Source organism: Dermochelys coriacea, chromosome 10 (assembly GCF_009764565.3).
Source record: "Dermochelys coriacea isolate rDerCor1 chromosome 10, rDerCor1.pri.v4, whole genome shotgun sequence".
In the NCBI taxonomy this organism is placed as follows: domain Eukaryota; kingdom Metazoa; phylum Chordata; order Testudines; family Dermochelyidae; genus Dermochelys; species Dermochelys coriacea.
The window spans coordinates 15474274-15498939 of record NC_050077.1 but is presented as its reverse complement, the minus strand read 5'-3'; the positions used below and the strand labels follow the sequence as shown (position 1 = coordinate 15498939).

Genomic DNA, 24666 nt, shown 5'->3' with positions numbered 1-24666 from the left:
GAAACTAGACTATCAACTCATATCATACAGGTTACCCAACAGCTATCGGCTGCTAATTAGGTCCTTTTTAAAAACAGAAAACTCTACAAATCTATGGTATCCTATGGAAAAATGTGTCAAGTGATGGCCTGTTTGAACATCTTGCGATTACACCCCTGTCTCACTATTGACTTTAGATGCCACAATGACTTTCTTTCTTTCTTCATATGTAAATTCTCCTACATAGGAATATGATGAGCCAGGAGGTCCCTACGAGTCCCAAGTCCAGTCCCCTGCTATTGCAGGCAACTCCATCACATAATCCTGTTCACAAACTTATCATGCTTCATTTTAAAACTAATCAGTTTGTTTGCCAAACCAGTCCTGTTAGAAGCCTGTTCAAGAACTTCACTTCTCTGATAGTTTAAAAACTTTCTTCCAATTTCCGGTCTAAATTTATTCATGGCTGGTTTTTACATGTGTTCTTGTGCCATCATTGTCCTTTAGCTTAATTAGGTCTTCTCCTATCTTGATTTTTACCCCCATTATGTATTTATAAAGAGCAATCATATCCCCTCTGATCCTTCATTTGCTTGCCTAAACAAGGCAAGCTCTTTGAAAACTCCTCTCCTTTGCAACTTGTTATGGAAAATGTAGATTCGCAGGACAAAGCATATCAGGATGCAACAGCAACCTGAAAGTGAGCATGTACTATAAATTCTTATGGTGCACTAAAGCTGGACTCAAAACCATTTCAGTTCAGCTAGAGGGCTGTTATTGATGTTTAGTAAGTTCTGTCAATTAACATTTCTCACCTTTTCTTGGTCAGTGAATTCACAACTCCAAAACAAACTGCATCCTGCATGTTTGACATGATCACATTTGTTAGGCAAGAGGCATTATAGAAATTTAAAAGGTGAAACTGGAAAACTTTCATTCTTGTAAGACACAAGACTGACCTAATGTACAAGAAAGAACTCCTGTTCTCTGAGAAGATGTGACAAAGTTCTAACTGTCTTGATTTTAAGACAATGTTTTGACTACTTTTATTGCATGTTGGCTGGATACAACATAACTGAGTTCAGGTTGTTCAGGAAACATTAAGCATAATAATAAAGTCACAGTGGTTTCAATTATTTCCTGTTAATGATTTCCATGTTAATATGTGCATTTGATTTAAATGGTAGGGCCAGTTTTGCTGGATTGAACACTGAAGCAGCAAGATTGAGACTGGAGAAGGGCTAGCAGTGAACAACTGCTTACACTTGTAAAAGTAGTTTATAACATACAAATCTGATTTCCCTGCATCTTCAGGGCATCTGAATCAGACTTGTGTTTTGAGGTTAAGTAGTAATGGCAAGAATTGGTCAGATATTCTTGCAAGTGGAAATGATGCATATGCTTTGAGTAGTAGTTTGTTTTTGAAGGAGACAAAGTCGTCTTCCTCTTATCTTTTTGTTGTAGTAAGCTTTTCATCCCCCAAGTACAATCCAAGCAGACCATCTCCTTTGACCTCAGAATACTCTTGTTGGGGACACCAGGGAGAAGACACAGGGCAGTGAGCCAGCCAGCCAATTATAATTTTACTGCCAAAGGCACAGTTGCCAATTTTGGTTGGACATATTCCTGGAGGTTCCATCACATCACATTAATTAATCTTTAATTCTTGGATACTCCAGGACAATCCTGGAGGGATGGCAACCCTAGCTAAAAGCGAGGTCATTGCCTATCCCATAGTACATCAAGTGGTACTTTGGCTAGTTGTCCTTGAGCCAAGCCCTGAAGGGGTTACAAGATCCCCTTCAGTTCCTGGTCTCACTCCCCTACACTACAACTCAGTTTTTTGATAGGTAGTGCCCATTACTTTTCAACTCTTGATGGAGCTGATCAGTACTTTTCACAGTCTGGGTCTGAGCCAGTTTTCTTGCCCCACTACCAATCTTTTTATTTATGGCTTTCCAGGTATGCAAAGCTATCCTGAGGGTTAGATTTGAGTCAACTGGACACATTGCAAGCTGTGCTAAAGCTCTGACCAGCTATAGATTCAACTTCTCTTCACCACATGGACTAGTGAGTCACTGGATCATCAATCATCCTGAGGGCGTGGGCTACAGAAATAGCCCTGAGGCAAACGCTTCCCTCTTCTTGCATGAAAATGAGAAACTTCTCACTATGGTCCAGGTCCCTGCAGTCTCTCACTCCTTTCTAGGCCATCTTTCACAGGGGTTTAGTATTCAAACTTTCTGAATAGATGCTGCCAAATTAGCCTCACTGACTGGACTACAGGATACAGAAGTCCAAGAGATCAGTATGGTGGTCTGATCTAAATCCAATATTCTCTCAGGCTGGAAGCCACAATTCTATTTTTGAGCAATAACTTTAAAATTTCTTCACCACTTTCTCCAGATATGATTGAATGATTTGGAGCAGACTGTGCATGTGAGCAGGAGTTTGCCTGTTGTTAAATTTATATCCCAATACAGGCAATCTAAATTATTTAATGTTCCTTTTTAAAAGTAAGGTTTTTCTGTGCTTGTATAGCTGGGTTGTTTTAATGAGAAAACATACTATATAATCTCTTCACCTGTTTAATGACTGGTAACTTGAAATTCAGAAAAGAAGGAGACTTGTGTAACCCCACAGTATCCACAAAAACGGTAATGAAACATTCTGTGTGTCAATTTAAAGTTTTACTCTGTCCATTTAATTCTGATTTATGTGAGAAGTCATGATACGTTTTACTCCGTGGGAACAGAATATTTACTCCTTGTTACAGCTCCATTTAAACCATTTACAGCTTACATAAAACAACAATTATATCAGATCTCTATTGTTGGCTCCCATAATGTGCTAGTTGCTCATCAGCTGTTCATAATTAAACATTCATTCAAATTAAATTGAGGATACATACAAGACCTGGTACATCAATCTGCTCTTAAGAACATATTTCCTGGTACACAGTATATAACAGCAATGTACTTCTCCAGTTCTGCTGTACAGACCAGGTACATTTTATACCACTGTTACAAACAGATATTTTGTTAAAATGGATCCTGGTAGAATTTGGCAGCAGTAAGAGGTTTGAGCTGCATTTTCAAAGTGTTAGTGAGCAGTACACAATGAATCAAAATAGCAAGTATGAAAACCTTTTCAAAATGTTTAAATATTGTTGTCATATGGTACTGCCTTCATTCAAGAAACTGCATAACCGACAAAGCATTAGTTGACATGTTCATGAAGTCTAGCACTGTGACAAATGAGAAGGACAAGCAACAGACGCCTTCAGCCTCTTGAATCAGGTCATATTATATAGGGAGTCCACATCTCTCTAATATGGTATCAAATTGTTCCATAGGTCCACGTAAAAGAAGCAGCAAACCACAAAAGGTCCCTCTAAGCAAACTCGCAGGGTCAAGAGCCCACTCTAGTGGAACTATGTGTATAAGAATTGGTTTACAAAAGTCAATGGGTATACGTCACATGAGAAAAAATTTGAGATTGGGTCCAAGGACACTAATTCACTTATTTCAATTTTAAGTAGATTTTAAAAGTCTAATTTTTTAAAATCTGGTTCAATCCTGCAAACCTTAGTCATGCAAGTAGTTCCAATGAACTCATGGGGCTATTTGCATGGGTAATGAATACATATGCGAATAAGAGTTGGCAGGAACAGGTCGTTTTTCCATGTATTTCTAAAGACACTTAAAATTAAAAAAAATATAATTTTTTTTAACCTTGATATTATTTTTACATTTCTACTAAGCTTGGACAATGAAAATTGATTCGTCAGTTTCACTTTATTTTTCCTGCAGTAGTACTATGGTAAAATGTTTGGGATGCAAACACTGCAGCCAAAATCTTATTTTCACTGATTTAAAGAAAAATACAAAACCTAAAATTAATAGAAATTATGATTTAACATGCAAAATTGAATTTAAGCTTGTATATAGCTTTTAATTATCTTAAAATAGCATATAAATTTAAATAAAGTTATTAAATTTATAATTGAATTTAAAAATTAGGAAGACTTACCATTAACAGCTTTTTCATAATTTTTCCCCAGGTTTATTACATTCCGTAGCCCAGGATTGAACTGTTCCATAACATTCTGATGATCAGAAAAAAAGCCACATTATAACAAAAAACTCATTGCAGGCAATAAATACACAAAAAAGCTGATCTGAGTCACCACAGCATAAGCCAGCACTTGTCTACACTGCAATTAAAAACCTGTGGCTGGCTCGTGTTGGCTGGCCTGAGCTTGTGGGACTTAAGCTAGGGGTCCGAACTCTGGGACCCTGAGAGAGAAGAGTGTCTCCGAGTTTGGGTGCTAGCCAGAGCCTGAACATCTACACTGCAATTAAACAACCTCCCTAGCCCTGGCCCTGTGAGCCCAAGACAGCTGATGCAGGCCAGTTATGGGTTTTTAATTGCAATGTAGACACACAGGTCCAGATTTTAATCTCAGATGCAAGGCACATATTGAAAAGCTGCTATTGTGGATGTTTGACCTCCACAGTGAATTTTTTTTGGATGCTGGACTCTGGACTAACCTCTGGACTAAGCAGTGCAACACTTCCAATTTCAATGGATTTGTGCTCACTTAAAACAGATGAATCTGACCTTTTCTCTAACCTTGGTAAGAGTGCTTATATATTCAAGACTAAAGTTTACACAGATCCCTCTTTAATGAGGGAGAAGTAGGAGAGAAGGGAAATCCCTTTTCTCCACTACCACTTAAATACTTTAAGACAAGGAAAAAATACTGGCTACTATTCAGAATTTTGGATATTCCTTCAAAAAGAAAAAACACTTTTGAGTTTTCTGACTAGACAGGTGACTTGGATGACTTAACATCTTCCAATCAAAAACAATAGTGATGGGCCTGCTAAAAGGTTGGTGTGTGTTGCAGCATGGTATTTCGAAAGAGCAGTTGACGCATTCAATTTGAAAGCTCAATATATTGAATGGTGTCAGCCCAATTTGAGCGTTAGTACTTCGACCAAAAAGTAAAATGAGAATTACTGGCTTCCTTCAAGGTAAAATGAAACAAAACCTCCCACTACAGCTGCTTTTGAATGTTCTTACAATTATCTTGGCTGGAGAAACTAAGACTAGAAATCCAAAAACGCATAACGTGTCTGCCTTCATAATCACCAAAGTTCTATAACAGGTGAAGTGGCAGAGATTGTGAAACTGTCATTCACAATTCAGGAAAATAGCTGCATTGGTCCAATTTAGAAAAAGTAACCATCCATTGAGATCCAGTTTTAAACACTCCAAATTTTAGAAATGCCTCCCCTCTGTCGAAAAGTGGAAGGAGAACAGCAGCATTTTCCTTCAGACCAAGATACTCAAAAGTGGCCACTGATTTTTTCAGTTTCAAAAGCTGAGACACCTTGAAGAGGCCTGATTTTCAGAACATCCATCCTTGGAAAATCTGGCCCTTTAAAAGTGTCTCAAATTGGATAATAAAATGCATGCACCCAATATTACTAATTACTTTTGAAAAAGTTGGGTGCAGTTTTTAGCTACTTGGTAGGTTGCTTGAACGGTAGTCCTATGGATTTATGTGGTTGTGGTTTACTTCTAATTCAGATAGTTACCCCATTTATGTTTAAAAAGAAGAGTGGTTTGATCTTTCATTCCTTACTCTTGCTAAACTTCCACTGATGTAAACGGGAGTTATGCCTGAGCAAACACAGGACTGGCTACATTTATCATATTACTGGTCATTTTAAGCTAAGTAGCTTCAATATTATGACTGTTTTCCCCTTGTATGTTAAATACAATTCCCCAAATATGTACTTTAAAGGATTTTTCTCTTGATATCCACAAATACTGAGCAATTAATCTTCAATATATATACTTTTATTTGGAAAATATATAAGTATAAATATAATAATGCTAAATTAAGTAAATCAGTGAGATTTAGCAATGTTTATAACTTCAAATTACCTCAAGCACTCTACAAGCACTTATTATGCCAAAGCAATGCTAGAACTCAAATAGCACAGGTGAAGGAAAACGAAATGGAGAGAAATATAAAATTATATTGTATTAGTTCTGCACTATCAAGTTTAAATTGAACAGTTTTAAAATGTAAGCAGTTTCAATGTAAAATCTCCCATCTTTTTCAGATTTTTTGTTTTGTGATGGCTTGTACAGGAAACCCAGAAGCTAGAAGCGGGGGTGGAATCTTATACTGGCAACAAATTCTATTAATTGTGTTTTTTAACTTCAACTTGTACATGTGTTACTGAAATCTGTTCTGCAAGTCCAGTCTTTTCTGTTTAAAATCAACCTTTCCATTTTCTGACATATTTCTGTATATGGTACATCAAATACAAAAAGAAGAGAGACTTTTACAAAAAGTGTTACAGGTTCTGAGAGAACCTAGAAAAAGACCTTCTAATAAACTCTGAAAACTGCAAAGTAAATCTACAAATCCCACAGTGCTACATTACAAACCACTAGAAACAAACAAGGAGCATTACATATCTGAAAACTCACATAGTAATTGAATAAACTTTATTTAAAAGGTTGATTTTAAACAGAAAAGAATCAACTTGCAGAACAGATTTCAGTAACACATGTATAAGTTGAAGTTAAAAACACAATTGAAGCACTGGCATCTTTTTAGATGTTGTTCAAATAGATTTACTTTGAAAATCAAGGTGTTCAAAATAAACACCTTCTCTTTAACAGAAAGACCAGACGACAATAAAAGTCTTAATCTTTTGTGTGCTGTACTGGTAATATACTGGCAAACGTACATCTCTTTATATGCATGAACCAAGAGAATGTGATAAGAACATTTTAAAATGTAAAAAATTTGGGAAGGAAAAAAACCCAAATTGTCATCCTTAAGGCTATTCAGACAACATAAAGGAAAAAAAAAGAAGCTTTTTTTACAAAGCACCAAACAACGAAACCTAGTCAATTTATAAAGTGAAGAATGAGATAAAATTGGTTTCAAGTACCACCATCACTTCTGTTTTATGGTCCTATTTTCCTTCTTCTAAAAAAGACTCGCACAGAGAACAGAAGAAACTGACTGCACATGAGAAACAATAACAGTGACTGATTCTCCAATTTGACAACATTGTGTCTGAAGAAAAAAGACCAAACATTTCACCTATATTGCTTTGTTATAATCTTGAGTGTTTCTTGTAACAGCAAGTAGAATATTTTCAAACTCGCTCTTTAGACATACTAGTCAGATTCTACTAATATTTTAAATATACTTGACTGTTTTGTTGGAATGAGAAAATTATTGGGTTTAGGTACTGCTGTGCTTACTCGGGCACAGCTCTCACTGAAGGCACGCTGTAATATAGCATCCTAAGGACATGTATACAAATGTATGGCTGTGACTAGTGTCATACTAAAGCCCTGTCACACAAGTCTTTTCTATAATACTAAAAGAATTATAGCATATTTCTGTTCACCCCCATGAAAGCTGCTTTTTTTCCTCCAGAATGAGACTCCATCCATCAGTAATTCACCATGTTGATATTAGAATCAACAAGTCTTAAATGGATATCTTCTGAACTTTTCCCTCTCCAGTAATGCAATATTTTATTTAACAAAGATGTACACACTAACATAAGCCACTGAATACATTTATTTTTCTCTTTAACATACAGACTTGGCCCAGGTACTCTCATTGCTAGGAAAACATAGTAAGGAAATATCGATTACCAATGCACCTTGCTTTGAGTGGACAATATAACCGCTACCCTCCAGCAAGCGGTTGCTAGACACATGATCATGAAACCTACTTTTAGTACTGATAAAGATCCCAGTTATTGCCACGACTCTGACCTTCCACTTTTGTGTAATGGTACTGAAAAGTTTGTGGCCTGCAACCACAGTGCCATTAGTCCTTATACTTTTTTGATACCTTTCAACTTGGCTTTCAAACTGGGTAAACAAAGACTGTACTAGCTTCATTGTTCATCTCCTCCTAGAAACAAACAGAATAGTATCTTTTCCCCATCCATAAGTAGATTTCAGTACCATTGACCATTAGATTTTTGTTGACTCTCTGCAGACACAGGCAAGTGTAGACAAGATGATAGAAGAATAAGTCCACTTAAGTACAGAGCGTTCTCAAGAAGAGTTCGGCTATATTGCCCTTTCTGCACATGGTATATATAAGGCTATGGTGAAAGCTAGTGAATTTGGCCTGTCTTAATGAAAGATGCAACTCGTGGATCTTTTCTCTAACAGACCCAGATGTGGCTGGAAGCCTTTGCACTGCCACAGCAGTTGACTGTTAGAAAAAGTGCCCCAGCCAGTCTCTAGATTTGAGTGCTTGAGGGATGGAGTCAGGACATTCCCAGTAGAAGTTCTTATGCTCTTGAATTAGCTTGTCTGATTCAATGCATTGGCCATAGTTAATTGACATTCATGGAATGGTGCAAAGCTCATCTATTTTCCTCAGGCTTTTGTCAAAGAGGATGGTTGGTGGGAATGTTCAGCATTACTTTGAGGGTTTTGGGGGAAGGAAACAAAGTCCACTTAAGTTGGTTATCTGACAGCAAGTTATGCATTTTATTTTTTAAATTTCCTACTCTGAAATTAAAACCCACCCTTCAGACAATCTCAAGAAAAAAAAAAAGCAACTTAATTTATCCTGGGTTTTCTTCTGTTCAGCAGTACAGAAAAGCAGGATGAATCCTATCATCTTACAAAAATAACCTCAAGACAAGCAAAAGTCTGATCTATTTATTCAACTTGATTTGTAAAGTAATGACACTTCTTGCCCCTTCCCCAAAAGTCCCACAAAAATGCAGAATATTTTTCAAAAAGTAAATGGCTTTATCTTGGAGTTATCTTTGCAGCTAATGGGAGCTGCACGTGCTCAGCATTTCTCAGGGTTAGGCCCAAATTTTCAGTCAAGTATCAGTATTTTACACACTGCTGAGAGAGTTCATATTTTTAAAAAGTGATTGCTTTATTTTTGTGGAACGCTAGAAGTAGCAGAAAAGTCAACAAGGGATAAAACACTGGATTTAAAACACTGGCAGAACATGCTTTTTTTTTTTTAACATCCCAGTGTTTTATAACTTTTGCTATTTATAATCTATTGAAAGAAACAAGAAAATGAATGTGACAAATGTCATTAGCCACTTTTCACAAGTATTCGGTGTAAATTTTTATTTTGACTTCAAAATTAACTAAAGTAAACAAACAAAGAACAATCTTGGGGAAAAAAGCAAATCTCTTTAGTAGAAGTTTTCTTGTTTTTTTTAATGTGAATTATTTCTATTACAACAGTATCCAGAGGCCCCAGCTGAACCAGGAACCCATCATTTGAAGCATCATACAAACACACAAAAAGAAATGGTCCCTGCCTTGAGAAGCATCATCCAAATAGACAAGACCACACAATGCCTTAGGGATTGTCTTCATGTACTGTGCCACTGTAGTGCTTTAGTGAAGACACTACTATGCTGACGGGAGCACTTCTCCTGTTACTACAGTTAACCAACCTCCGTGAGAGGCTGTAGCTATGTCGACGGGAGAAGCTCTCCTGTTGACACAGTTCTGTCTAGACCAGGGGTTAGGTCAGTATAACTACATCGCTCGGGGTGTGAACTTTTCACACCCCTGAGCAATGTAGTTATATCAATATGTTTGTAGTGTAGATGTGGCCTTAGTTTGCACCAGCGGGAGTGTAAATTCTAATGTGCACCAGCACATCACAAACTAACTGGCTTATGTGGACCCTCTGGCATGAACTAAAAGCCCCCAATGAAATGGGACTGCAATTAACATGCAAACGGTACTACCTTTAAAGTGCACTATAGATCTTTTAGTGCTTGCTCCATGGGCCAGTTAGCATGCAACAAGCCCAAAGGATGGGAAAGGAAACAAATTAAGTGGGGGAAAAAAACCCATGTAGGCCACGTCTACATTAACCACCGGATCGGCGGGTAGAGATTGATCTATCAGGGATCGATTTTATTTAGTCTAGTTTAGATGCGATAAATCTATCCCCGATCGCTTTGCCGTTGACTCTGGAACTCCAACACCGCAAGAGGCAGAAGTGGAGTCGATGGGGGAGCAGTGGCCGTCGATCCCACGCAGCGAGGAAGCAAAGCAAGTGATTCTAAGTCTATCTAAGATACGTTGACTTCAGCTACGCTGTTCTTATAGCTGAAGTTGCGTATCTTAGATCGATCCCCCCACCCCAGTGTAGACCAGGCCCTAGTCTCCTACATGCAAGTCCAGTGCCCTATGCTCTGGTACCATAATGCCTCTTATCTATTCATAAAAATACTTAACTAGAAGAGAATAGGCACATAATCGGCTCATACAGCTCTCTGATCTTGATGATGAATGGAAATTAAGAGGAAACACCTATTCAAAACAGCCACCAGGAAACATCTTTTTGTGCAAAGTACAGCAAAAAGGCAAAATGACGTGCCATGAAAGAGTTTAAGAGAAATATATTGTGGTCATTCATGAAACAATTATATGGAGTTGTACTAGAGTTCACTGCTGGGCGCCTTCAACTGCTATTGAAGTCAATGGGAGTTTAAAGTGCTTAGGACTCTCCAGAATTAAAAAGGAAAGAACCTTGCATTTCCACATGTTCTCATTCTCTCTCTCTCTCTCGCTCTCTCTCTCTCCAATTCCTGCTACTATTATAAACAGTTTTAACCTTCAAAACAAATGAGACCCATTGTGGGAGTTCTTTCCTGTAAATGCTCAGCTTTGCTTTTTATTTTGAGATGCACCTATTCAAAACAATAGCTCAGCAGGTATGAACACAGCTAAACAATACCTAGAGTCCCTGTAGCTTCAGGTTTACATCCTGCTGACACTTTAACCAACAAAAAAATCGATAATTATACACAAACACACATGCTGTATATTTAGTAAACCTTACTATTCATATTATTACAGCGTTAGATATTTAGTCATAGCAAGACTGAGCCATACCTTAGTAGTTATTAATTAAACATTTATATTGGGATGATTACATGCGCTATTTCATATTTAAAATAACAGCAAATTACATTTAGAAGAATCCTTTAGTATAACAATTTTATGTTTGGAAATCCCCTTGAGATTTCTTTAATTGACTCAAATAGGAGTCGTATATAAACATACGTAAAACAAATCGTATTGTACGGGGCTCAAAACTTTTTTTTTGCGTGATCATACATCTCTAACAAATAAAATTAGGCCTGTTCTCATCTTCATTAAGAGTCTCATCCTGTTCCATTGAAGGCAATGGGAGCTTTACCACTGATGTCAATGGGTACAGAATCAAATCCTAAACCCATTTTATACTGGTGTAATTCCACTCTAACAGAATTGCAGTGGTGTAAAACAAAATTAACAAAGTAAAAAAATTAAGATCCAAATGTTTATTCAAACCAGGTGAGATCTTATGATTATTAGTCAGCTTGCCAAACATTTACTATTTAAAGGAGAAACTCATTAAAGTGTCGTCCATCAGTATGTTTCAAATATAAACTCTTTTTCAGGAGGTTATGAACATGTGACTCAGGACAAAATCTAGGTCCAAATGAAGCACTAAGTAGGCACAACTCCATTGTGGTCAATACAGATACATATTTTACACTTAGGTAGAATTTGGCTCTTGGCACTCCAGATCTCAACCTGGGAGTGTCTTTTACATTTTTAAACACATCTTTAAAATAAATTTACTTTAGGTTTCAGTAGTACAAGACAATTGTTTTGATGAAACACATTTAAGGTTCTTTGATTTTAATTTGTTTTTAAAATGAATATGGCAGGTAGTCCATAATCTAGTCACTGGTCCTTTTTTCTTTTTAAAGGAATTTAAAGTAACTATTGTCAAGATTCTTAACTATGCATATATAATTACATACTCGCATGACAAACCATTAGTTAGTAATTTCATACATTACCAGAAGAACCTAACCTAACCTGTTTCCTGAAGTAAACAGGATATTTTAAAAACTGCCTAATATGCACTTAGAATTATTGCTATAGCGTTCAGGACAGTTTTATATACAGTTTTTAAATCTAGGCTTAATAACAAACACCATTGAACTATAGGAACCATCACCCCATCAAGAGTTCTGGAAACCTCATAAGCCACAAGAGCACAGCGTGTGTGTCTTGTGCAGTCACAAGAACATAGAATTGGAATAACTTTCTAATTCAATGCTTTCTTGATTATCATTTTGCATAGTATGCGATCAGATGATTCACAGGCAGTTTTTCTCTATACTGCTCCTAGCATGAAGTCACATTGACTGTAGTGGCCTTCCAACAAGTGAATGGCCTAGCAGTCTACCTGGGGTCACGCAATATCTGCTCTCGCTGCAGAGCCTCCTGATTCATAGGTACAACATCATTCCAGTAAATTATTAGGGTTGTATGCTATGAGGAAGGTTGTAACTGCCTTTAAATCATGAACTTCCACACCCTCAAGTTTCATCCTGCATGTGCCACTGTATCATATACTCAAAAGCTATGTAATATGTAAAGAATAAGAGGGCAAGACTAAGTGTCAATCTTAACTCTGGAATTCTTTGCTTTTGTTGATTTATGGCTTTAGGATGGGTGTGTAATAACAATATTGATTAGTTTTGGGGTGTTCACTTTTTCTTTATATTGCTAAATTAACACACAAATAATACCCCAAAGAAACATGAATTTACAGTCTACCTTGTCAACTCATCTTTTAGCCAATCTGATTATTTGTGTAAATATGTGTAAGAACTTCAGAGTGAATAAATATGTATTTAAAGGGCATCCAATAGCATGGATAGTACTATTAATGCACTACAAGGGAGGCAAGATGGGAAACAGACAAGCAAGAGAACCTTTAATTTTCCTTTTCCAATCTCTTTCAGTTTCCCTTCAAGCTAGGATTTTTTTTTTTTAAGGATGAAAGCCGATAACTGGTCCTGCTAGTCCTATGTCTCACCATTCCTCAATTCCTGTAATCCTGTCACAATCCAGCATTTCTAACATTACAATTAACTTTCAGAGCTTCCTCCTGCAAACTTACTCAAGAAAATTATTCTATTAGCAATAGGCATACTTGTGTGATAAAGGGTTTGCTGACTTAGGGCCTGTATTGGTAACTGATATCACAAATATTAGAGATTATGTAAGAGACAGGACAAGACAGAGTGTAGGGGAGAGAGCTTTTATTTATACACAAAGAACCTGATCTTCCTTCCAATAAAGTCAAGGGTAATTTTGCCCAAATTTTATATTTTTAAGCCCTCTAGTCATAAGTGCTAGAAGTAGGGGTGCTGGGGGGCCCGGTAGCACCTCCTGTCTGACTTGAAGTGGTTTCCCTCATAAAAAGGGTTTACAGTTTAGTTCAGGGGCTCCCAGCACCCCCACTATACAAATTGTTCCAGCACTCCTGCCCCTAGTGATCAAACAGAAAACACAACATGACTCCAACACAACTGGACTAATTGCAAGAATAAAAGGTTGTAGGATCAGCCTGAAGTGTGAGAGTAACAAAACAAATGCAGCCGAGGGGGGAGGAGAACCTTACAGAAACAGTTTGAGGGATTATAAACAGTCAGTAATTTTTAAAATTTTGTTTTATGAAAACATACCTTGACAATGTCGTCTTTATTATTATTATGATGTATTATCTTGTATGAAAAAGTCTAGAAATCCTTCATTTGGGCTCAAAGCTGCAAATACACATATGTAACTTGATTCACAAGTGTTTTTTTGCAAGTCTGAGCACTTCGTCTGGTAAAAGATGGTATGCAAAACTAAGATTATGGGCCAAATACTGCACTCATCTCTCAGCCAAAACTCTGATTTTAAAGTGAGTTTTTCCTGAGTAAGTATTACAGGATTTGACTGAGTATGATTAAATTCAGTGTGTTTAAATAAAGACACATGCAGAAATTGTAAGTATAGAGACTTTTAATATAGGTAGTTGCTGAGTTTGGAGAAAAGAGTTTCAAAATAAGTATGTACAGATAATGTAGAGAAATAAAACATTCTGCAACTAGCAAAACACAGATGTGTGTTTTTTAAAAAAATTAAGAGTTGGACTGTCACTCATAGTTTATATATTTCTGCATGAGGCTCATTTGTGGTTGTACACTTTCACAAAATGGATTTTGTATCTTATAGATGTTGATTTATTACAAGCTTTAGCGTATACTTACGATGTAAGTAAAATTTTTAAAAACTTTTTAAAGAAAAAACTTCATACCCCATATATGAATTTACATACAACTAATCAGCATCCACACCTACAATTAAGCATGGCCCCATTTATGAAATTGGATCCACACAGACTGACTCCTCTGCTGATTTGTAGTCTGGCTGGGGTTCAGGATCACCGCATATGTAGACCTGTGTGAATCAGATTGCCAGACTGGGGCTCATGCCAATAACTTTACTCAAGTGCTTAAACACTTTTAGGCTCCAGCCCAGAGTGAGAATCACTGTTCATAAAACACCAGCAGTAAAATACCCTATTATCAAAATGAGCTATATGAATTACTGGTCACTTAAAGTTATTGATTCTGCTAAAGAAAAAATAAATCTTAAACTCTTTACGGCAAAAGAGCTTTAAGGCATTGTGGATTATATTGCAATACAGTGTTATGTGCATAAGCATACATATAAACACACTTGCCATAAACTGGGTAAACAATTGTCATATTGGGGTATGTATACCCCACAACCATTAACTTTTCATAGATTTAATCACAAAAACCAAAAGCAAAACCCAAACAATGCAAGAGTCATAAGCTTAGCTGAAAAAAGTGAACACTCATGGCACAAAATATTTTAATTAATGCTATACTGTTCTCCATGTGAAACTACAAGGAGTCAAATTAATATCCTTAATGTTACCATAAAAGTTTTTTGAAATTTTTTGTTTTATTTAATCCCCCCTCCCACACACACATGCACTCTTCTGTATTGTGGCATGCATAAACATATCATGGAGAAAACTTGCTTAGTAGCAGCCTGATCAAGGTAAAAGATCCTGACAGTTTTGGGAGTAGCAAATAAAAGGACTATAATCATTATCCTGAGTATGCTGAGTTCTCCTATATTGTTTAGAAAGGAAGAATAATGCAAGTATGCTATACATCAGTGGCTTTCAACCTTTCCAGACTACTGTACCCCTTTCAGGAGCCTGATTGTCTTGCGTACCCTTTTGTTTTACTTCACTTAAACGATTTGCTTACAAAACCAGACATAAAAATACAAAAGTGTCACAGCACACTCTTACTGAAAAATTGCTTACTTTGTCATTTTTACCAAAGAATTATAAAATATATTGATTGGAATATAAATATTGTACTTGCATTTCACTGTATAGTCTGTATGCAATTTTAGTTTGTACTGACTCTGCTAATGCTTTTTATGTAATCTGTTGTAAAGCTAGGCAAATATCTAGATGAGTGGATGTACCCCTTGGAAGACTTCTACATACCCCCAGGGGTAAGTGTACCCCTGATTTGAGAACCAGTTTTATACTGACATGTGTTTCTGAAGGGTGACCTTTACTGTGCCAGCTGCCCTCTCCGCTGAGGGAGGGGGATAGGTGTGTGCCCAGGCAGGGGTGCCCCCCCGCCGCCCTCTCCCCGAGGGAGGGGGGGTAGGTGTGTGCCCAGGCAGGGGTGCCCCCCCTCCGCCCTCTCCCCGAGGGAGGGGGGGTAGGTGTGTGCCCAGGCGGGGGTGCCCCCCGCCGCCCTCTCCCCGAGGGAGGGGGGGTAGGTGTGTGCCCAGGCGGGGGTGCCCCCCGCCGCCCTCTCCCCGAGGGAGGGGGGTAGGTGTGTGCCCAGGCGGGGGTGCCCCCCGCCGCCCTCTCCCCGAGGGAGGGGGGGTAGGTGTGTGCCCAGGCGGGGGTGCCCCCCGCCGCCCTCTCCCCGAGGGAGGGGGGGTAGGTGTGTGCCCAGGCGGGGGTGCCCCCCGCCGCCCTCTCCCCGAGGGAGGGGGGGTAGGTGTGTGCCCAGGCGGGGGTGCCCCCCCGCCGCCCTCTCCCCGAGGGAGGGGGGGTAGGTGTGTGCCCAGGCGGGGGTGCCCCCCCGCCGCCCTCTCCCCGAGGGAGGGGGGTAGGTGTGTGCCCAGGCGGGGGTGCCCCCCCGCCGCCCTCTCCCCGAGGGAGGGGGGTAGGTGTGTGCCCAGGCGGAGGTGCCCCCCCGCCGCCCTCTCCCCGAGGGAGGGGGGTAGGTGTGTGCCCAGGCGGGGGTGCCCCCCCGCCGCCCTCTCCCCGAGGAAGGGGGGGTAGGTGTGTGCCCAGGCGGGGGTGCCCCCCGCCGCCCTCTCCCCGAGGGAGGGAGGGGTAGGTGTGTGCCCAGGCGGGGGTGCCCCCCCGCCGCCCTCTCCCCGAGGGAGGGGGGTAGGTGTGTGCCCAGGCGGGGGTGCCCCCCCGCCGCCCTCTCCCCGAGGGAGGGGGGGTAGGTGTGTGCCCAGGCGGGGGTGCCCCCCCGCCGCCCTCTCCCCGAGGGAGGGGGGGTAGGTGTGTGCCCAGGCGGGGTGCCCCCCCGCCGCCCTCTCCCCGAGGGAGGGGGGGTAGGTGTGTGCCCAGGCGGGGGTGCCCCCCCGCCGCCCTCTCCCCGAGGGAGGGGGGGTAGGTGTGTGCCCAGGCGGGGGTGCCCCCCCGCCGCCCTCTCCCCGAGGGAGGGGGGTAGGTGTGTGCCCAGGCGGGGGTGCCCCCCCGCCGCCCTCTCCCCGAGGGAGGGGGGGTAGGTGTGTGCCCAGGCGGGGGTGCCCCCCCGCCGCCCTCTCCCCGAGGGAGGGGGGTAGGTGTGTGCCCAGGCGGGGGTGGCCCCCCGCCGCCCTCTCCCCGAGGGAGGGGGGTAGGTGTGTGCCCAGGCGGGGGTGCCCCCCCGCCGCCCTCTCCCCGAGAGAGGGGGGTAGGTGTGTGCCCAGGCGGAGGTGCCCCCCCGCCGCCCTCTCCCCGAGGGAGGGGGGTAGGTGTGTGCCCAGGCGGGGGTGCCCCCCCGCCGCCCTCTCCCCGAGGGAGGGGGGGTAGGTGTGTGCCCAGGCGGGGGTGCCCCCCCGCCGCCCTCTCCCCGAGGGAGGGGGGTAGGTGTGTGCCCAGGCGGGGGTGCCCCCCGCCGCCCTCTCCCCGAGGGAGGGGGGTAGGTGTGTGCCCAGGCGGGGGTGCCCCCCCGCCGCCCTCTCCCCGAGGGAGGGGGGTAGGTGTGTGCCCAGGCGGGGGTGCCCCGCTGCCCCGGGAGGGGACTGCCCCTTGGACTGGGTTATGTCGCTGACTCCCTGAGCGCCCCCTTTCGCCGCGGCCCGGCCCGGCCCTACTCACCTTGTAGGTGTTCTCTGTCAGCTTGTTCACCTCGCCGGGATCCCGAGACATCGTTCCCCGGACACGGCGGCAGCGCCTCAGGCAGGAGATCAGGGGAAAGGGGCGGCGGCGGCGGCGGCGAGGCCGAGGGGGCCGGCGGGGAAAACTTTCTCCTCGGGGGGGGCGGGAAGCGCTCTCCGCCCGGCCGCCGCCTCAGAAAAGTCCCGGCGGAGACGGCGCCGCGGCCACCTTCGCCCAAACTGTCAAACTTGCAGAACCAGCCCGCCCAGCCCGGCAGCGCTCCCGGGGCGGAGCCGGCGAGGTGGAGGCCGGCTGACGCGGCGCGGCGCGGCGGGGCCGGGCCGGCCGGGAGCGGCGCTGGGGCGGGTGGGCGGCTCCGCTCTCTCCCCGGGGCCGCAGCCTGTGCCCTCGTGCTCGGCCAGCTTTGAGCTGCTGTATGAGGCCGCGACAGGGTGTCGAGTGACGAGGGAAAGTCGCCCCAGGGCACGACTGGCACCACGCCAGCGAAGGGCGACGAACAGCTCCGCCAGGCGAGCTCCCCGCGGGGGGGACACGACACGACACGACACGACACGTCAGGGCCACTCACCTCAGGAAGGTTAACGGGCGTATCCTCACGGCACTGGGGCGGTAGGGAAGGGTTATAGCCCCTGCCTGGGGTCCCGAGGCACAACGAGAGTGAGTTGCTGGCTCATAGTCACTCAGGCCTGGCATCAAGCCCAGATCTCCTGAGTCCCAGCCCAGTGCCTTACCCGCAGGACCACCCCCCGCGTCCCTGGGACCGGAGAGACGTTTAGGGCTGTGCAAAGACTGCAGGGGTACATGATACCCTCCTCCACCCAGAGCTAAGGAAAAGGGCTCAGGAGTGGCAGCAATAACCGGAGCTTTTTCAAAACAGAAAGGGGTGAGAGGGTTGGGGGGTTTATTGCGGAAGCTTGCTGCAGAGTGAATGGGATTAAGACACTGGCATCCGCTTTAGGCGCATTTCTTCTTTAAACGGCTACGCCTCACTCTCCCTCGTGAGGTTGTTCCTGAGGCCTAACTTGAGGGAAGAAGGTTTAGAACAGTCTACAAATATTTGCAGTGTGTAAACATCGAGGATGGAGAAGAATCGAGGGACGTGATCGTTCCCCTCTATTCGACACTGGTGAGGCCTCATCTGGAGTACTGTGTCCAGTTTTGGGCCCCACACTACAGGAAGGATGTGGATAAATTGGAAAGAGTACAACGAAGGGCAACGAAAATGATTAGGGGTCTAGAGCACATGACTTATGAGGAGAGGCTGAGGGAGCTGGGATTGTTTAGTCTGCAGAAGAGAAGAATGAGGGGGGATTTGATAGCTGCTTTCAACTACCTGAAAGGGGGTTTCAAAGAGGATGGCTCTAGACTGTTCTCAATGGTAGCAGATGACAGAACGAGGAGTAATGGTCTCAAGTTGCAATGGGGGAGGTTTAGATTGGATATTAGGAAAAACTTTTTCACTAAGAGGGTGGTGAAACACTGGAATGCGTTACCTAGGGAGGTGGTAGAATCTCCTTCCTTAGAGGTTTTTAAGGTCAGGCTTGACAAAGCCCTGGCTGGGATGATTTAACTGGGACTTGGTCCTGCTTTGAGCAGGGGGTTGGACTAGATGACCTTCTGGGGTCCCTTCCAACCCTGATATTCTATGATTCTATGAATATTAGAACCATAAGAAGTAATTGGCAGTTGTGAGATGAAATTAAGATTAGGGCAGTACCAGGAAAATCTTCCTGATAGAGCAATGTAAATTGTCTCAAAAGAGAAGTGACATAAACCCCATAGCCTTGGACATTTAGAACTAGACTATATGAAACTTTAGTAAATGTACAGTAGGGAACAAGGCAGCATTGACAAGAAATGGGACTGAATAACTTAATACTTCTATTTCTAGAATTTCTGCTCAGCTGGTTCCAATCAGCATAGCTCCGCTGAAGTCAAACAAGATATGCCAATTTACACCAGTGGAAAAGGTGACACTATGATTCTCTTTTTCCTTCTTCTTATCATTACATTAACACAGTGGCAGACTCCCCAGTCCTACTTTATATTCAGGATTCTTGCATATTAGGGGTCATATGAATTGGGGGTGGTGGGGCTCATTGGTCTCAAGCGTGATTTTCATGTCCCTGAAACTTTCTCTGACCCTTCTATAGTCTAGACTGCAGACTCAGTCCCATTTCGAGCCTTTCTTTCTACAAATGATTTTCTAAAAATGATATTCTCAATTAGAAAGAGTTTGTCTTCAAGCTTAACAGCTTGTTTTAATTAAGGAAAACTTGTTAATTCCCTCACACACACACCTCTATCTCTTTAAATGTTGGGCTTCCCCATCTGGTATTGTCTCCTAGTTTTTCATGCCACCTTGTTGCTGTGGTGAGATCACAAGAGGCAAACAACAAGACTTGGACTTAGAACAGAAAGGCAAATGGACTCTGATGTGGGAGGAGACTGTTATGAGTTTTCAGGAGTTGTAAAATGAATCGTTCTCAAGGGTTTTATGCCTTTAATTCTTCCTGCTGGGAAACAGTGAGCTGTGAAAGCATTATCATGACTACAACTAACATGACGGGAACAGAGGCAGGTTTATGGGGCATTTCCCACCCTTCCAAGTAAAGTCTTCTCAAGCCTCTGGAATTTATTGTATTGATAGCATTTCTGTAACATACAGTTTACAATACTGTCCTGTTAACTGTTCTTAATAATTTTGGGTCCAATTCTGCAACCTTTACTCACACTGAGTGGTACAAGCAGTACATACAAGAAGTTCAATTAAAGTAACCTTCAATTTGTGTGAATAAGGGTGAAGAATCAGACCATTTATTTCTATACCTTTTTATAGCATCTTTCAGCCTGCTGGATTTCAAAATGCTTTGCAGCTGGAGAACCACATTCTGTCTAACTGCTCCAGGGATATTCAAAGCAGGTGCATGGATGAAAGGATGCAGAGAAACCTCCCACCTTGCATCCTGGCACAGTAGCCAGGGGGTGCAAGTCACTGCAAAGGAGATGGAGAAGAGGCCATGGTTCCCTTTCCTTATATTGCATCAGTCATTGGAACTGGTACGTACGTGGGAGGAAATATGCTGTATCCCCTAAAAGCGTGTACCAGTGATTCCACTATCCCTGTACACTGGGGAGCTCCAGGAGGCTCTCTATAGTCAATGTGAGTTTGTACCTAATTAGCATCATATCATGAGAAAGCCCTGGTATATAAATTAGCTGTACATGTATGTCCTGATTCTCATTTACACTTAAGGCCCCTTTATACCACTCTGGCAGTGTAACGGGGACTTGAAACCTTTTGTGTAAATGAGAATCTGGCTCGCAGGGTTTACTTCATGTACTACTCAAGTGCAACCACTTTTAAGTTACATCTACATTTCAGCAGCAGATATGATTTTCAGGTCATATAGATATACCCGTACTAGTTGTAATCTAGCCAGCTTGCTAAAAATAGAAGTGAGGATGGGCAGGTGTGGGCTTCAGCATTGGTTGCACAAGTGAGCAAATACCAGGGGGGATCAAGCAAGCAGACTTCTGCAGTCCTTGTTGAAGCCCAAACTCATGTCTATTTTTAGCGAGCTAGCAGATTACAGCTAGTGAAAATACATCTAGCTGCAATTCACAGCTGGGGCTGCAGTGTAGATGTACCCTTAGGGTGATAGACAGCAATAACATGCAGCTACATTACACAACAACTTAAGGCATGAAGTATAGAATACTATGTCCAAAAAACTGCCCACAAAACCCTGTAGGAGGGATTTAGATTTGAAGTATTAGAATAATAACATTAATTTATTTATATATGTTTACATTCAGTATGGGATTTTAAAATTTTATGATTCTCAGCACAACCTCATTAAAATCACTGGAGGATGAAGGCATTGCTATCTAGGACCAGAGCAATCAATTCTGGAAAGGCTTCTCTTGTGGTCCTTGTTGTGCTTATCCACAACATTCATCAGTAGGTTGCACTGTTATCCACTTATAAAAATGTCTCTGCATGTCACAGAGAATAAAGGATAGTTTTGGGGAGCTGCACGCAAACTTCAGGTGTTTATATGCGTACTCCTAAAAGATCCCTTTGCATTTTAAAAAGTTGTAAATTTTTTCAAGGTTTTATTGAAGACCATCTTTCTCATTTTCTTCCATTAACATGGACAGTACTCTATTTTTAGCTTCTCCAGTCTTCAGATAACATATTTTTGCACTTGAATTTATAGTAAGAGAAGGTGCAAAATTTTACGTATTTTCTTTATTAAATATTTCAGAAATATACAGAAGGAGGTAACTAAAGACTTAAATGTATTAGCAAATCAAATTGTAGGGCGAACAGGTCAAAAAGGATCAAAAACATTTTAAAGATAAGGAATGCCACAAAGGGAATTGTAGATGGCAAGGGAGAATCCTTTATTTGGGGAAAACAATGTTGGTGTTCGTCCATCAAATAATTATACAACATAATGAAAGAATGAAAATAAACAGTTGAAACAGATAAAAATATAAAATATACTGAAAGTTAAATTTTGCAAGTCTGACTTATACTTCAAAGATAGAAACACAAAATGTTTCCTCCAATGTCTTGGAATCTTTGTCGAAGGCATAGTAATTTACAGAATCAATATGTTGAAATGTTACCTTTTTATTGGGAAAAGTGTGTACATTTTGACATTAGATGTTAAAATAAAAATGGCAAATGTGGAAAAATATTTTCTGTTTCTTTTATGGAATTTTGTTTTTCATGGTGGTGAATATTACTACTTCAAATCTAGTTAACATTATTTGTACATGCAGCATTTGGAAAAGTTTACAATATACCTCTTGTTCTGTTGTTTGAGATTTTTAAATATCTACTGTCCTGCATAATAAATGGTAGTAGTGTTCAGATTTAGTTTACCATAATTGTGTTTCAGTAAACAACATAAAAACCCGTACTTGAAATGTGGACGTATGGTCTAATTGCATATTTACAAATTCCCAAACGTTGCTCGGTCAGAAAGTCCCATGTTCACATGGAAGGCTCCTGATAGAAATAACAGTATCAGCTGAACTTGACAGCAAAGTTTCATTATAGTACAAACTTCTGTATTTTGATCTTTTATTATAGAGATATACAGTCTTTGATCTCATACTGGTTTTACATCACTGTAACTCCATTGACTAATTGGGTTACTCCTGATTTTAACTTGAGTGAGTGAGATCAGAATTGGTGAAATAAGTCTCCTTCAGCAAGTTACTTAAGCATGCTCTTAAATTTAAGCACCTGAGTAGTCCCATGGAACTTAAAATTAGGCATGTGCTTAAGTGTTTTTGCCAAATCAAGCAGAATGCTCATTGCCTTGCAGATTCGAGCTCTTAATGACTAAATTTTGCTTTGTACTCTGTTGCTTATATACAAATATCAAAATACATCAAAAAACGTCATCAATGTTTTGAACATTCTGTCCCATATCTTTGTTTATTTAGGGTAGTGGTTCTCAACCTGGAGTACACGTACCCCTGGGAGTACGCAGAGGTCTTCTGGGGGGTATGCCAGCTCATGTAGATAGTTGCCTAGTTTTACAAGAGGCTATATAAAAAGTACTAGGAAAGTCAATACAAACTAAAATGTCACACAGACAATGACTTGTTTATACTGCTCTATATACTATACAGTGAAATGTAAGTACAATATTTATATTCCAATTGATTTATTTTATAATTATATGTGGTAAAAATAAGAAAGTAAGCAATTTTTCAATAAGATTGTGCTGTGACACTTCTGTATTTTTATGTCTGATTTTGTAAGGAAGTAGTTTTTAAGTGAGGTGAAACTTGAAGGTACGCAAGACAAATCAGACTCCTGAAAGGGGTACGGCTGTCTAGAAAGGTTGAGAGCCATTGATTTAGGGAACATTTTTCAAAAGCGATATCTGATTTTGGGTGCTACAGTTTTTGATCTAGCAACTCCATACACATCTTGGGTCTAATTTTTAGATGTTTGGAGTACACATGACTCTAATTGACTTTGAGTTATGGGTATTAAGCCATTTTGAAATTCAGGCCCAAGGTGTCACCTAGAAAAAGATGACATCCAAAATCAGAAGACTTTTTGAAAACTTTGTTTTGCTGAAATGCAGTATTCAGAATCTTTGTGTTATATCATGAATATACTTATAACTGTATAGTAAAAACATATTGTAACATCAGAGGTATTAGAGGGAAAGAAACTACACCTCACTGTCTTAAAAATCTAACAAAGTCTAATGCAGGTGCCTGTCTACTCTAGAGATGAGGACAGGTGGCATCACTAACCAAAAGAACACTTCATTTCAATCTTGTACTTTCAGCCTCTTTTTTAACTTACACCCACCTGCAACACAGCTAAGGGAGGAGGGGAAGTCCATCACATTATCTGAAAGATATCTCAGAGACATTATTTTATTTTGTTTGAATGAAGTCTCCTCCCTGATGTGCCTAATCTTTGATGAATGCAAACTATGGTCCAGAATCTCTGGTTGGTTCAATGTGGGCAAAGAGGACACCCACACAGATCCAACTGTAGAATTGGGACCAGAGGACTGAACCAAAATGAACTGGGATATTCACTCCCCTCATGAGCCCAATCCCTCTTTGCATTGTTTTAAATAAATTTAGAGAAGTTCCCATGGAAATTGTAAATTTGAACAGACTTGCTATTGAAATACTGTATCCACAGAACAGGTATAGCTTGAGCAGCAACTGTGAAAGCTTAATTGTGAATTTGTCAGCTTGTCAAGGTTTTAAGTGTAAGGGGGAAGTGTTAGAATTCATGTCTATGAATGTATCCTATTAAAGAAAAAATAAAATATATAATGGAATTCCTAAAAATTAATTGAATTTAATACTTATGTTTTCTGAAAATGTCCTATGTCATTGACAAACAAATATACCTTTAAAAACTATTTAAGCATATTGTGATCTATTCATTTCAACTCATCATTAAATCTTCAACATGTGTTTTACACAGATAAATACAACTGTTAGTAATTACACAAATTGCTGTTAAGCAGTAGTGGCATATGCATGGTAGAGCCAGCTGTGGCTTATTTCATTCCCTATGGTCATTAGCAGACATTTAGCTTAATTAAGAATAAAATGTACACAGCACTTTAATTTGTAATATGAAGTGATATTCAAAGTCTACAACCAGAATAACATCTTCCAATCTAGAATTTAAGGGACTCTGTCAACCTCATTGTTTTAAATATTGACTAGTTTTTTTTAAAAAAAAGTTCTGTTTCCAACCTTTTGAACAATATATTTTGAATTTTAAAAAAAGCTTAAAAAGGTTTTCTCCTCCTCTGACGCTTACAAGAATCTTTTCAGGTAGTTTCTCCTCTACTGGCTGTACAGGGAAACAA

At 41.1% G+C, this 24666-nt stretch overlaps 1 protein-coding gene and 1 long non-coding RNA gene across 2 annotated transcripts in view; one reads left to right on the top strand and one right to left on the bottom strand.

Moving 5' to 3' along the window:
* BAIAP2L1 (BAR/IMD domain containing adaptor protein 2 like 1) overlaps positions 1-17553 on the bottom strand; it is a 62868-nt gene extending 45315 nt beyond the window's left edge. The window contains exons 1-2 of the mRNA XM_038418989.2: positions 17264-17553; positions 4012-4087 (exon numbers count right to left, since the gene is read on the bottom strand). Of these exons, the coding sequence (XP_038274917.1) occupies positions 4012-4087; positions 17264-17314 (127 nt within the window). The 5' untranslated portion in view covers positions 17315-17553. The remainder of the gene's footprint in view (positions 1-4011; positions 4088-17263) is intronic.
* A 319-nt stretch (positions 17554-17872) lies between these two features.
* On the top strand, positions 17873-24139 carry LOC119862707. The gene is made up of 4 exons (XR_005295340.2): positions 17873-18410; positions 19176-19254; positions 20124-22875; positions 23536-24139. It is a non-coding gene; the product is annotated as an uncharacterized LOC119862707 (long non-coding RNA).
* Positions 24140-24666: the final 527 nt, after the last annotated feature.